Source organism: Physcomitrium patens, chromosome 2 (genome assembly GCF_059467195.1).
Source record: "Physcomitrium patens ecotype Gransden chromosome 2, ASM5946719v1, whole genome shotgun sequence".
In the NCBI taxonomy this organism is placed as follows: Eukaryota; Viridiplantae; Streptophyta; class Bryopsida; order Funariales; family Funariaceae; genus Physcomitrium; species Physcomitrium patens.
In genome coordinates, this window is record NC_143411.1 from 11,858,322 (window position 1) to 11,870,338 (window position 12,017).

Below are 12,017 nucleotides of genomic sequence, written 5' to 3' on the forward strand. Positions count from 1 at the left end.
GGTCAAGACCCATGGCGAAACTGCGAATGAACCCAGGTTTCAGCGTTTTAAACCCTTCAGAGCTTCACGCCGTTGACGTGGAGGGAGGGCGAAACAGTTGCGGGTCCAACGGGGCCTGTAAGCAGGGCCTCTATACGGGATGAACGACGGATGAGAGTGCATAGGTTATCGGATGGATGATAAGGTGGGAGGGGACTCCCAAATGGGAAGATATTCCTTTCGGAGAGCGCGCGTGGCTCCCTCGGCGGCGCGGTGGCCACGCTCCCTCTTCTCCTACAAATGCATGTTGGTGTTGGTGATGGTGTTGCCGTTCCGGTTTCGCTGACGCGGATTCCGCGATTGCGACAGGCTTCGATCTGCTCAGTCCTCCTTCTCTACGAGGCTGCCGGGGACCGTTCAAAACCTTGGCTAGTCTCCCCGCAGTTTTGATTCATCGCGCACACGGTGACAGTGAAGCATCTCCAGAGGAGAGTTAGCAATTTTTCGCGTCGCTGGAAGGGCAGGATTAGGTCAATCGCGTGGTGATTGTAGCGTCAAGAGCTCTAGTTGTGCATGGCGACTGCGGTGGTGCATGGCATGGCTTCGGCCCAGGGTTTTTCTGCGCTTGTTGGCGGAGCGGAGTTGGTGCAGTCGCCTGCTCCACCGTCTTTTTCGAGTTTTTCGGGATTGAGAGTGCGTAGGAATGGGGAGCATGAAGCTCAGGTTTCGTCGAGCAGAGGCGCTGCGGTCGGTACTCTTCGCGTTCGTGCCGTGGCTACGGTACGTGATCATCTGCCTTGTTGTTAGTCGCTTGTTTATGATGTCGTGGGCTGATCTCAAGTCGATGTTTCCAGGGGATTAGTCGAATTTCACCCTTGGCGCTTACTCAGCCTGACTCGAGACGTCTGCATTCTTCGAAGCGAAACGTCGGGCCGTATAAGATGATCTAAATGATTAATTGTGTTGAATGTATTGAATTTCAGTTTAGACTCTTTCTTTTTTTCTTTATCGGTCCACTCTCTTGATTGACATTCTTCGAGTGCGTGTTTTACAATGCAGCTGAATTTGTCATGCGCAAATGACGTTGAGAGATGACCTTGAATCTGAGCCACTCTCGTTTCTGCTGTTTGTTTGGTGCTCTGAACCCCCTGCGAAGAACCGATAAATCTCTTCTCAAATCTCGAGCGTTTAGAATCCTTTTATACGGTTCACAGAGTAGCCTGGAGCTTACCTTAATTATTGGTGTCATTGCTTTGCAGCCTGTGAGACCGCCGACAACGATGCCACCGAAACGGAGCAAGGTGGAAATCATCAAGCAAAACAGTGATTTTTTGCGGCATCCTTTGAAAGAGGAGCTTGAAACAGAGGCACCTAATGTGAATGAAGACGCTGTCCAGCTTATCAAATTTCACGGGAGCTACCAACAAGACAACCGCGAGTTGAGGGGTCCGGGTCACAAGGCTTATCAGTTCATGCTTAGGACCAAAAACCCTTCAGGCATTGTTCCCAACCGTCTGTACTTGGTCATGGATGAGCTCGCTGACAAGTATGGCATTGGCACCCTGCGTCTGACGACGCGTCAGACCTTCCAGCTTCACGGTGTTCTAAAGACCGATTTGAAGACTGTTATGAGCAGCATAATCAAGAATTTGGGGTCGACGCTCGGGGCTTGTGGGGACGTGAACAGAAACGTTTTGGCCCCTGCAGCACCTTACAAATCAAAGGAGTACGTCCACGCACAGGAACTGGCTAGCAAGTTAGCAATGCTTTTGGCTCCCCAAGCTGGGGCATACTATGATATCTGGGTGGACGGTGAAAAGATCACTCAAGATGAGCCCGAGGATGTCACAATTGCCCGCAATGACAACTCGTATGGCACGAACTTCGACAATTCCCCTGAGCCTATCTATGGAGTCCAATTTTTGCCCAGAAAGTTCAAGATTGCAGTTACTGTACCCGGCGACAATTCGGTTGATGTATTGACAAACGACATCGGCATTGTCGTAATCAGCGATGAACATGGAGACGTACAAGGCTACAATATTTATGTAGGGACCGAACTTGATGGACTTTAGGCGTTCCTCCTCTAGGATGGCTCATTGCAGGGTTATGCTTACTTTCGTACGTCCAGCCCCAGTCGAACCGGTTTAGGGTGAAAGCTTTGACCAACTTTGTGCTCCCCCAGTTTATTTTTCCTACATGAATGTTTTACTCACATTGTGAAAGGTTCACTTTTGACATTTATGGTATTTCAGGTTGGAGGAGGCATGGGTCGAACGCACAGAAACGAGCAGACCTTCCCACGACTGGCGGACGAATTAGGCTATGTATCCAAGGATGATATACTGTACGTTGTGAAGGCAATAGTGGCCACGCAGCGTGACTATGGCCGCCGGGATGATCGTAGAATGTCTCGCATGAAATATGTGGTTGAGGAGTGGGGAATTCACAAATTCAAAACAGTAGTGGAGCAGTATTTTGGCAAGCACATTCAACCTTTCAAGGAGCTTCCTCCCTTCCAGTTCCAAAGCTACTTGGGCTGGCATGAACAGGTGATCGTCGTTTTCCTTGGTGCAAAGAGTTGGTCTGGGTTTGAAGGAATGCTGTACTGCACTTGATGTACAATGCAGGAGCGCTTATTGAAGTGGTAATATTGCAGGGCGACGGCAATGTATTTTTCGGCTTGCATGTTGAGAATGGTCGGATCAAAGGCGAGGCAAAGAAGGCTCTCAGGGAGGTGATTGAGAAGTTCAAGCTGGATGTTCACATTACCCCCAATCAAAATCTTATCCTATGCAACGTTCGACCCTCGTGGAAGGCGCGCATCACCAGGGCGCTTGCTAATGTTGGACTTCTGGTGAGTAATGAATGGGCCGGTCAGCTGTTTCACAATTGTGACAGCTCTTGCGTATTTGTGGCAGCTGTTGAACTAGAGGTTCTCCACGTCAGAGGATCTAAATCTGCTTCTGTAAGGTTTGAGCTTGACTGTGGCTGTTGCGTCTCCAGGCTCCTAAATTTGTGGACCCATTGAACATCACAGCCATGGCATGCCCAGCTTTGCCGCTGTGCCCGCTTGCAATTGCCGAAGCCGAACGCGGAGCACCCGATATTCTTAAGAGGGTTCGAGCAATGATGGATAAGGTGATTGCGATGGTATTTTATGCGCATTTGAATTGTAGTTTCGCTGGTATTGTAAGTACACATTAGTATTAGGAAGAATGATGGTTCCTGTGGCCACGTTCACTTCAGTTGAATCACTCTGAAAAATACTATATTCCTCTCTCGTGCAGGTAGGGTTGAAAGCTTCAGAATCGTTGGTGGTGCGAATTACAGGGTGCCCCAACGGCTGTGCTCGCCCTTACATGGCAGAGCTTGGGTTGGTTGGTGATGGGCCCAACAGCTATCAGATATGGCTGGGTGGAGCTTCGAACCAGACTAGGTTAGCAGAGACTTTTATGGATAGAGTAAAGTTGGATAAGCTGGAATCGGTTCTGGAACCTGTCTTCTACATGTGGAAGAGTGAAAGGCACGAGAAGGAAGGCTTCGGTGACTTTGTTTACCGACAGGTACTACTTTGCTGCCTGGTCTTGGCTGGAAGAAGCAGCATGTGTGAATTTGTGAAACCAGGGGACATTGTGCATTATTCCAAGATGGATAATTTCCACTTTGATGAAAAGAAGATTGCAAGTGCAGTTCAATTATTAGTTGAGGAGGCTTTAATTGTTGGTTTTTCACCCTTCGAATCGTTCATGCAACAGGGGTTCGGTGCTTGTAAAACGTACATCGAGAATTATACAGGGCCTCGCAAACCAGTTCGAAGAGGTGGCTTGTTTCTGGATGCGGATGTTCATTCGAGTCTAGCAAAACTTGCAGCGGATGAAGGATTGACAGTGTCAAAGTTCGCATCCAAGGTTTTGGCTGAACACCTAGAGAAGGCACAGCATTAGGTTTCGTGTGCACAGATAGGTTACCTTCATTGAAAGATGGTGAAGAACGTAGTCTGCTGGATGCAGGCATCTTTTTGCTACTGTTGAGCTTAGTTCTCGTGCACTGCCAGGGGTTGCAATGTGCTTACCAGATTTGACACATTTGTCACAAGTAAGGGTGATGGTTCCTTGTGGGAAGCATTCAGGTTTTACGATGTTTTTACATAGTATCTATCTTTGTTTTAATCTGTTTGTGTGTTTGTTTGTTTATTTTTTTTATTTGTATTTTTATTTTTTTAATCTTTCTTGCATGCTTTCTGTTTAGAAACAATGGTTGTTTGGAGTTACGTCGCTAGCGGTTGATTTGTTTGTTCTGGTTAGTTTATTACTTTCCTCACATGGGGTAAAGAGCGAATTGCGTTTGCTGGTTTCTTTGATCTTTGTATACTTGTCCGGTTTGGCCATATGAATGTTTTTCCAAGATGTTTTATACGTTGAAGTGTTTAAAATTATTTAATGGTTATCAGAGTTGGTGCTAACTTGAGCATTATGTGTCTTCACATTTTTACTTGATTCACAGAAAGTGTAATGTCCGTTAACAATGTACTATATCTTGAACACCTGTCAAAGTTTACACCGACAATCTTACATCCAGAAGAACATTTGTAGATCTCTACAATACGAGTGTGAGCTTTCGCACACTAAATGACTTACTGGCATTGCAATATATGGAGCCAGAGCATATATGGTATAAAAAAATATTTTTTTTAGCTTGAAACAAACAATGATTCGTACGATAGTCATTGTGAACAAATCAAATGATACTTCACAAGTGATATATTATTGGACACACATGTGACAATTACAGGTTGTTGTAGGTGTCTTAGATATAGGTGTCATAGGTCCTATAGCGTAACAGAGTCATGTCGGACTTTCAAGCAATCAAGGATGCAGTAATGCACGAGATCCAAGACGGTCTTATAGAAGTGTTGCTTCACATGAAGCGGCAGATCTTTGATGAGTTAGCCGAGTACTTTAGTGGGACTGGTAAGACCCCTCAGGGTATTACAGCTCCAAAGATAGCTCCGTCTGATTGTAAATGTGAAGCGACTCTTGCTACTGGACCAAACAAAGGTTCAAAGTGTCCGAACAAAGCAAAGGACAACACTCCCTTTTGTGGTCGGCACAAGAGAACAATCGTGGTTGACAAAGATGGTGTTGTGCAAAAGCCAAAGCGCTGTAAAGCAATAATTCACAAATACACACTACAAAAGAAGCAATGTGAACACCTTGCAAAACCAGGCTCATTGTTTTGTGGTGTTCATAGAAACTATTGTCCCAATGGTTTAAATGCAGTTCCTGAAGCATTTGATACCTTGCATGACAGAGACGAATCCATAAGTGAAGCTCAACCTTACCCTAACAGATTGAAAGAGAAAGGAGTAAAGATACCTATACCTGATGATTGTGTAGCAGTGCCATCAACTCATCCAGATAGGTTCGAACAAGGTAGAGAGAATCTATCCAGAGGAATAAAGCAGGATGTTGCAGAGTTGAGAGTAGCTGTAAAGATGAAAGAGGAAGAAGAGAAGGAAACAGAAGCAATTCTTGATCAACCCCCCACAGAAGAACAGATAAAGGAAGCTGAAGAGTCAGGAATGATTCCTTACCAATATAAAGAGTTGTGGAATGTACAATGTAGAATGGTCAATGAGAAAATGTATCCCATACTACCAAGCGGCTGTGTTGAAGAAGCATGGGATAATATTCGAGCGATGACAACACAAGAGGAGTACGATTCACTCAAAGAATTCCAAGTTAAGCATCCTCATATTCATCAATGGATAAGAATAATGTCCATTGGTTGCTATTGTGAACAAAGAAGAGACTATAGAGCTACACCTGATCACAAGTACGACGAAAGATTTGAATTGACTATAAACGGAGAAGTACCATTGACAAACAAACAAAAGTTGGATGTCATTGGAATCAAAAGGAGAGTGTTTGAAGAGGAAATGAAGGAACTAGGTCTTCCATATGTACCATCAACCCTTGCTGCTAAGTTACCTAATGAGAGACTAGAAGAGAGTATGAGAAAGAATAGAAGGAAACCTGAAGACTTCTTTGATCCATCAGATCACCCTTATTACGAAACAAACACAATAACTAAAACAATATACGTACACAAGAAATGGGATTCCCGTGATGATAAGATACTTGAAAGGCTTCAAGATGGACAAAGGGTTAGAAAGTCCACATTTAGTAACAATCTAGTAATAAAGAACAAGGATAATTCTTATGAATGTGATAATGAAGAGTACGATTCTGATTGTTCTAAAGGGTCTGTTGCTGGAGATTACTTCCCAAGATTCATTGAGTGTCTTACACCTAGATCTAAGAAGTTTGAGATGTGGACCAGTAAGCAAAGATTCTGATTGTTAGTGTCTACTACAAAGTACTATAGTAATTGCATTTTAGAGATTACTGATAGAACAAGTATGATCCAGAACTGAGCTTCTACTATTAGCTATCATTATAACTTGTGGTTGGTGTGCAGCCACAGTTTTTGTTACAAGAAAGAAGTTATGGAGACCTACAATGATATTCGCAAAGTTAACAATGACAGACTTGAGCCAATAGGTGGAGGTGGACAGGGGTCATTGTCAACCGCAGTACACAGAAGTAGTCCCGTTGTTATAAAGAGTACGAAGTTGGCAGTGATCCTCTATACAATGACATCATTGCAAAGAGAGAAGCATCTACTATGATAGTTGCTAATAACGATTATCATATTGTCAACCTTGTAGGTAAGTTTCGTGATGACAATCAAGCCAGTACATCGATTGTCATTGACTTTGCTTATAACTCAAACCTGAAAGATCTACTTAATAGTGCAGGAGACATCCTTTCGGAAGAACTTAAGCGTAGACTCGTATACGATATATGCTGCAGTGTTAAGTGTCTTCACGATCGTAGTATAGCTCATGAAGATTTGAAGCCTAAGAATATTCTTCTTGATTTTGGGCTTAGGGCTAAGATTTGCGACTTTGGTCATTCTAAGCATATTAATGATTACTATGAAGCAAATTCAGGAACGAATATCTACAAGTCACCAGAGAAGAGAGAAACTACTACAAGTAGCCCTATAAGGAAGTACGATAGAATCAAGTCTGATATATTTAGTCTTGGTATGATAATCGAGGAGATATACAGAACGTCTAATGAGACAGAGGTATCTAGTATATGGAAATTGTGTAAGTCTTCTGATATTACCGAGCGACCATCATGCAATGAGCTACTAGAAAAATTCGAATACACAAGAGTGGACTATACAAGCTTCAGAGGTATCGAGAAATACTCTCTATCAGAAGTTGAAAGAATAAATATAGCTTATTACTGGAGTGATTACAGTGAGGGCGAGGATGAGCTTCTTAGCAGATGCAGGAGCTTGATCCTGAGAGAGAGATATTCTGAGGCATATGATTGTCTCCGTATGTTTCAAAATCATATCCGAGACATGCTCCTTGGTATTTTGTTGTTCCACGGACTTGGGTGCAGAAAGGACAACATAGAATCTAAGCAGCATCTTGATAACTGTATCAAAAGCAATATATGGATGGGCATCGAGCCTGATTTTTTGTTGCTACAGTTTTATATCACTGTCTTAGATATGGAGATGAATAATAATTGTTCGGTAGAGAAATTGCTACTCTTATCCGAAAGAGGTAATTCTTTTGCACAGATAGAGCTTGCACGCCTGTATTCAAATCAGGGGTTCCTGAGAGAACATCGCGTGGACAGTATTACAAGAGAAAGGTTTGTAATGGCATCTGCAAAAAGCGGACATAGTCATGCTCAAGCCCTAGCAGCTATCCATGGATTTTCTCCTGTCGATGGTGTAGAAGGAAAATTTACGAAGGATACTGTGTTGTTTGCAAAAAGAAGTGCAGAAGGTGGGAATGTGCAGGGATAGATAATAACAGATGTTATTAACGATACCATAGATCCTAGTGCTGCAGCAAATATGTATGTGTGTGATCTCATTGGAGATACTTACTTTCTCTGTGCTAAGTATGATCTTGCTGAGTGATGGTACCCTAGATGCAACTCGTTGTACGGTATAGCACTCGTGTGTAGAACTAGGCATCCTATGGCTGCAGTACCGTACATGCTTGCTCTTGCCAATGATAGCAATCCTATCATAGACAATCAGGAGTTATGGATGAAGAAGCGTCTAATGCTTCAAGCCAAGTACAGTTTGGCAGCGGTGTATGTTAGTACTCGTCAGTTGGAATATTCAAGAAGAACCATAATGAGTTGTAGAGAGGAATCGATATATGCTATGGAATCCCTAGCGATGTTCTTTAGGCTCTGGAGAGATTTTGTACAAAGTGACGACCTTAAGAAAGAAAAAAGGAGCCAGATGAGTGCTGAGGGGATACGAAAGTATGCAACAGTATTAGAGCAATACGGAGAGCATGAAGAAGCCATGGATTGGCTTTTGACTTCTGCTAACATGGGCAATGCTGATGCTATGGACGATATAGCAACGCATCTACTACATAAGGATATAGACGAAGCATGTCTCTAACTGCCCATAAGGATATAGACGAAGCAAAATTATGGGCAGTTAGAGGCATGAGCCTAGGAAGTGTTTCATGTGAAATATTGCTTGCAATAATACAAGTAAAAGAAGAAGACACAGAAGTGGCACTTAGTCGTCTTCAAGAATTATCAAGTGTAACAAATGCAGAAGCTTTGCTGTTTTTGGGCATGTTATGTGAGGGCGATGATCGCAAGAAGTACCTAGAACGCTCTGCATACCTAGGGTCTAAGAATGCATACTTACAGTTGTCACTATACTGTAAGTCTGTAGGTGACATGTGCGAGTTTAAATATTGGTATTGTATGTACTTCATATACAAGGCAAGATAGCTTGAACAGACGTTTGAGGTACACATTCCTGAAGAGGATGTTATGGAGGTTATGCATTCTTTTGTACGAAGTAGCACTGGAGATAATAGAGATACACACAATATGACGTGTTGTATACTAGAAAAAGAAAGAGTAATACGAGACCTTTACACATGGCTTGAAAGTGCAAAGGACGAAGAAATACTGATATCAAAAGCTTATAATGGCTTAGTGATGAAATACCCTTGGATTTTGAGTGGATCAAGTCTTGACCTTGATACTTTTTCAGCTTGCTAGTAATGCAAGACTAAAGAATGGATCCTGTTACTATAGCGGGGCTTGTCTCTACAGCTGTCTCTCTAGTGATGGCTCTAAGTCAGCTTATTAACCTTTGCAACAACATAGCAGACAAGATGCGAGTAATAGCAAGTGGATATGACGATGAGGTAAGCACTATATTGGTCTTGGAGAACACAATTACAGCCATATCTAGTGACATTTGTCGCACAGACAAGCCCGCCCAATACAGTAGTGAAGCAATCAGTAGCTTATATGTGGCTATACTTAGGAAGCTACAGACATTACAACTAAAGCTTAACAAAGATACGCGCATGAAGCGCTTATTTGTCATTGATAAGAGAAGGAGGAGTGTTGGTGAATTAAAAGAATACTGTCAGATATTGGTGAACCTCGGCTTAGCACATTGTATGGCAGATAACATGTTTAACAAGGAGCTCACTTTGCACAACTGTCTTAGGAACGCATCCAATGCCCAGAAGAGTGTTTGCTACAAAACTAAGAGCGACTTGGCAAACGATGGTGTGTACGAGGACAATAAAAATTTCACAATCCCAAACGATAGTGCGATTATAATACATGACAATGTACAATGCATAGTTGAGTATATAGAACCTGGATCAAGCTCAAAAGAAAGGAAAGATAGATTCTTGAGGCTTGTAGCTGTTGTAATAGAACTAAGAGATATAAGTTGTAACTATATTGTCAAGCCCTGGAAGATTGTAGAGCCTAAGAAAGGCTTCTATCTCCTAAGCAAGACTTCTCTTAGTAATAGACTAAGAGACATAATTGGCTCCGATGTGGTAAAGAAGAACATACGCATTGCAATCGATATAGCCCATGCTGTAAATGAGATTCATGTCTGTGGTATAGCCCACAAAAACATAAATGGCTCTTCCGTTCTTGCTGATACTAACGGCAATGTTGGACTGTCATGTTTCATCGGCTCTAAAATAATGAGTACTGAGCATAGTGATAACTCATATGAACAAGATAGTGCAATTACTAAAAGGATGACACAGTTGTATCAAGCACCTGAAAGAAGAGGACAACATCGATGAAGTTATAGTCTATCTTGTGATATATACTCTCTAGGTGTGTTACTATTTGAGATAGATCAGGATAAATGTCTGCTTGATGGCAATACTATTGATAGTGGAGACAAAGTATTTGAAGCAATACAGTCATCTGATGATGGCTTACTAGGAGTTGCACAGAAGTGTATGCAGAGAGGTGCTACTGAAAGACCAAGCGCCTATAATATCATACAGATGCTGGAGGATATATAGTACCAATACTAAAAAGAAGACGTGTAAGAACTTGTTACATGTACTGCTTACGTACAAGCTCTTAACTAAGCACTGTCACAGCAACAGTATGTTCTCTAGTCTAGGGATTAGAAAATAGCATCTTCTTCTATCGAACATACAAGTAGTACCACAACTTGCATAAGTTAAAAAAAACTTTTTTTTTTGTTAGTTATAGTAGAGATAACCCTTGAATCTGATCTACGGCATCTATAGTGTACTAGTTCTTGACTAGATACTGTCGTAGAGATGATATATCTTTTACTTTCGTTGTTGGAAACATGTCCTTTGACCAGTACATTTAGATATCGTATAGCTCCTTTATAGCAACTATGCTCTTGTTGCTCTTTTCAACATTAGCGCTCAGGAATTGCCCAAAGATATCATTAGACACACGAATTGTCTCAGTGCAGTCCTTGACTTCATTAGGTTCTTCAAGACCATAAGTTAGATATTGCTTGTACTCTTCTATCACCAATCTCATGAATACAGGAGCAAGCAAAGGAATCTTGTTGGAGAAGTTGATGTCCTTCAAGTGTGTTATAAGAGGATTATGAAATGGTTCTATCCTATCAACAAACGTTGATACGAATGGCATTACTCTAACTCTACTCCACACAGCTTTATCAAATGTACTCATCTGTGGGATCCTGTTGGCAATAAGTACAAACTTTGCTGTCTGGGGTATGATGGTTCCTTCTTCGTACAGCCCTCTGATGTAGAGACTATCATTCCCTGTAAGTTCCTTCATAACACCAAGGTTGAGCTTGTCACCTTCACCAGGCTCTTGAACGAGAGCTATAAGTCCTCCTTTAAGCATTGCTAGCTCGGGAGTAGCTGCTGATGATTGTACTCTTTTTCCCATAAGCAACGATATTGGCATCTTCACCGCATGGTCTCCAAATGCTCGTTCAACTAGAGAGACCATAACAGTCTTTCCGTTGTCTCCAGGCTCGATGGTCTCCATGTAGGACTCGCATACATCTGCTATGAACCTATACATTCCCGTGAGGATCTCTCTCATCAGTGATGCTTTGGAACTCTTTAGAGCCCACTTCTTAGTGTCGAAAAAATATAGAGTTATCTTGTCAAAGTTGGAACATACAAATTTATCATTGTATATCACACAAAATATCTTTGAAGTGATAAGCTCAGGATTCTTAGGACACACACATATTAAGTCCCTTACAATCTCCTTTTTTCTACCTTCTGAGCATTGTATACTGTAGATGTCGCAAGGCCATATGGGTGATATCTTCGCATACATGTCCTTCTTGCCTCTCTCTTCAAGTTCTATAGTCCATGTAGAACAAGCTTCTACCATCGTGCTGTAGTGCTTGCTCTTGTTACAGCTTAGACCAAGATATTGTACAGTGGGGTACAGAAATAATTCGAATTTTTTTCCAAAGTGAATCAGTGTTAGAAATCACTGAACTTCAAAAAGCTCCAGCAGTTTCAAAAATGAACGTATTTTTGAGCCGTAAAGTGCATTGGGAAGATAGTAGAATCTAGTTTCATGGTGTAACAATTTTTCATTATAAAATTGTGAAAATATACATCAAGAGAGCTTTTTGTTACATACTATCTACCATCT

At 42.1% G+C, this 12,017-nt stretch overlaps 1 protein-coding gene across 1 annotated transcript; it reads left to right on the forward strand.

The window, feature by feature from the left end:
* The first annotated feature begins 254 nt into the window (after nucleotides 1-254).
* On the forward strand, nucleotides 255-4,128 carry LOC112278915 (sulfite reductase [ferredoxin], chloroplastic). The gene is made up of 7 exons (XM_024512829.3): nucleotides 255-759; nucleotides 1,239-2,027; nucleotides 2,235-2,531; nucleotides 2,639-2,836; nucleotides 2,986-3,120; nucleotides 3,270-3,545; nucleotides 3,738-4,128. The coding sequence occupies exons 1-7, from the start codon at nucleotides 553-555 to the stop codon at nucleotides 3,924-3,926; spliced, it is 2,091 nt and encodes a 696-aa protein (XP_024368597.1). The 5' UTR covers nucleotides 255-552; the 3' UTR covers nucleotides 3,927-4,128.
* The last annotated feature ends 7,889 nt before the right edge of the window (nucleotides 4,129-12,017 follow it).

What these genes read in the sequence shown, in the direction of transcription:
- LOC112278915 (XM_024512829.3), top strand. Translation starts at nt 553, where the DNA reads ATGGCGACTGCGGTGGTGCATGGCATGGCTTCGGCCCAGGGTTTTTCT. An exon ending in ACTTGGGCTGGCATGAACAG is followed by an intron (nt 2,532 to 2,638) that starts GTGATCGTCGTT and finishes GTAATATTGCAG; the next exon opens with GGCGACGGCAATGTATTTTT. An exon ending in GTGACTTTGTTTACCGACAG is followed by an intron (nt 3,546 to 3,737) that starts GTACTACTTTGC and finishes TTCATGCAACAG; the next exon opens with GGGTTCGGTGCTTGTAAAAC.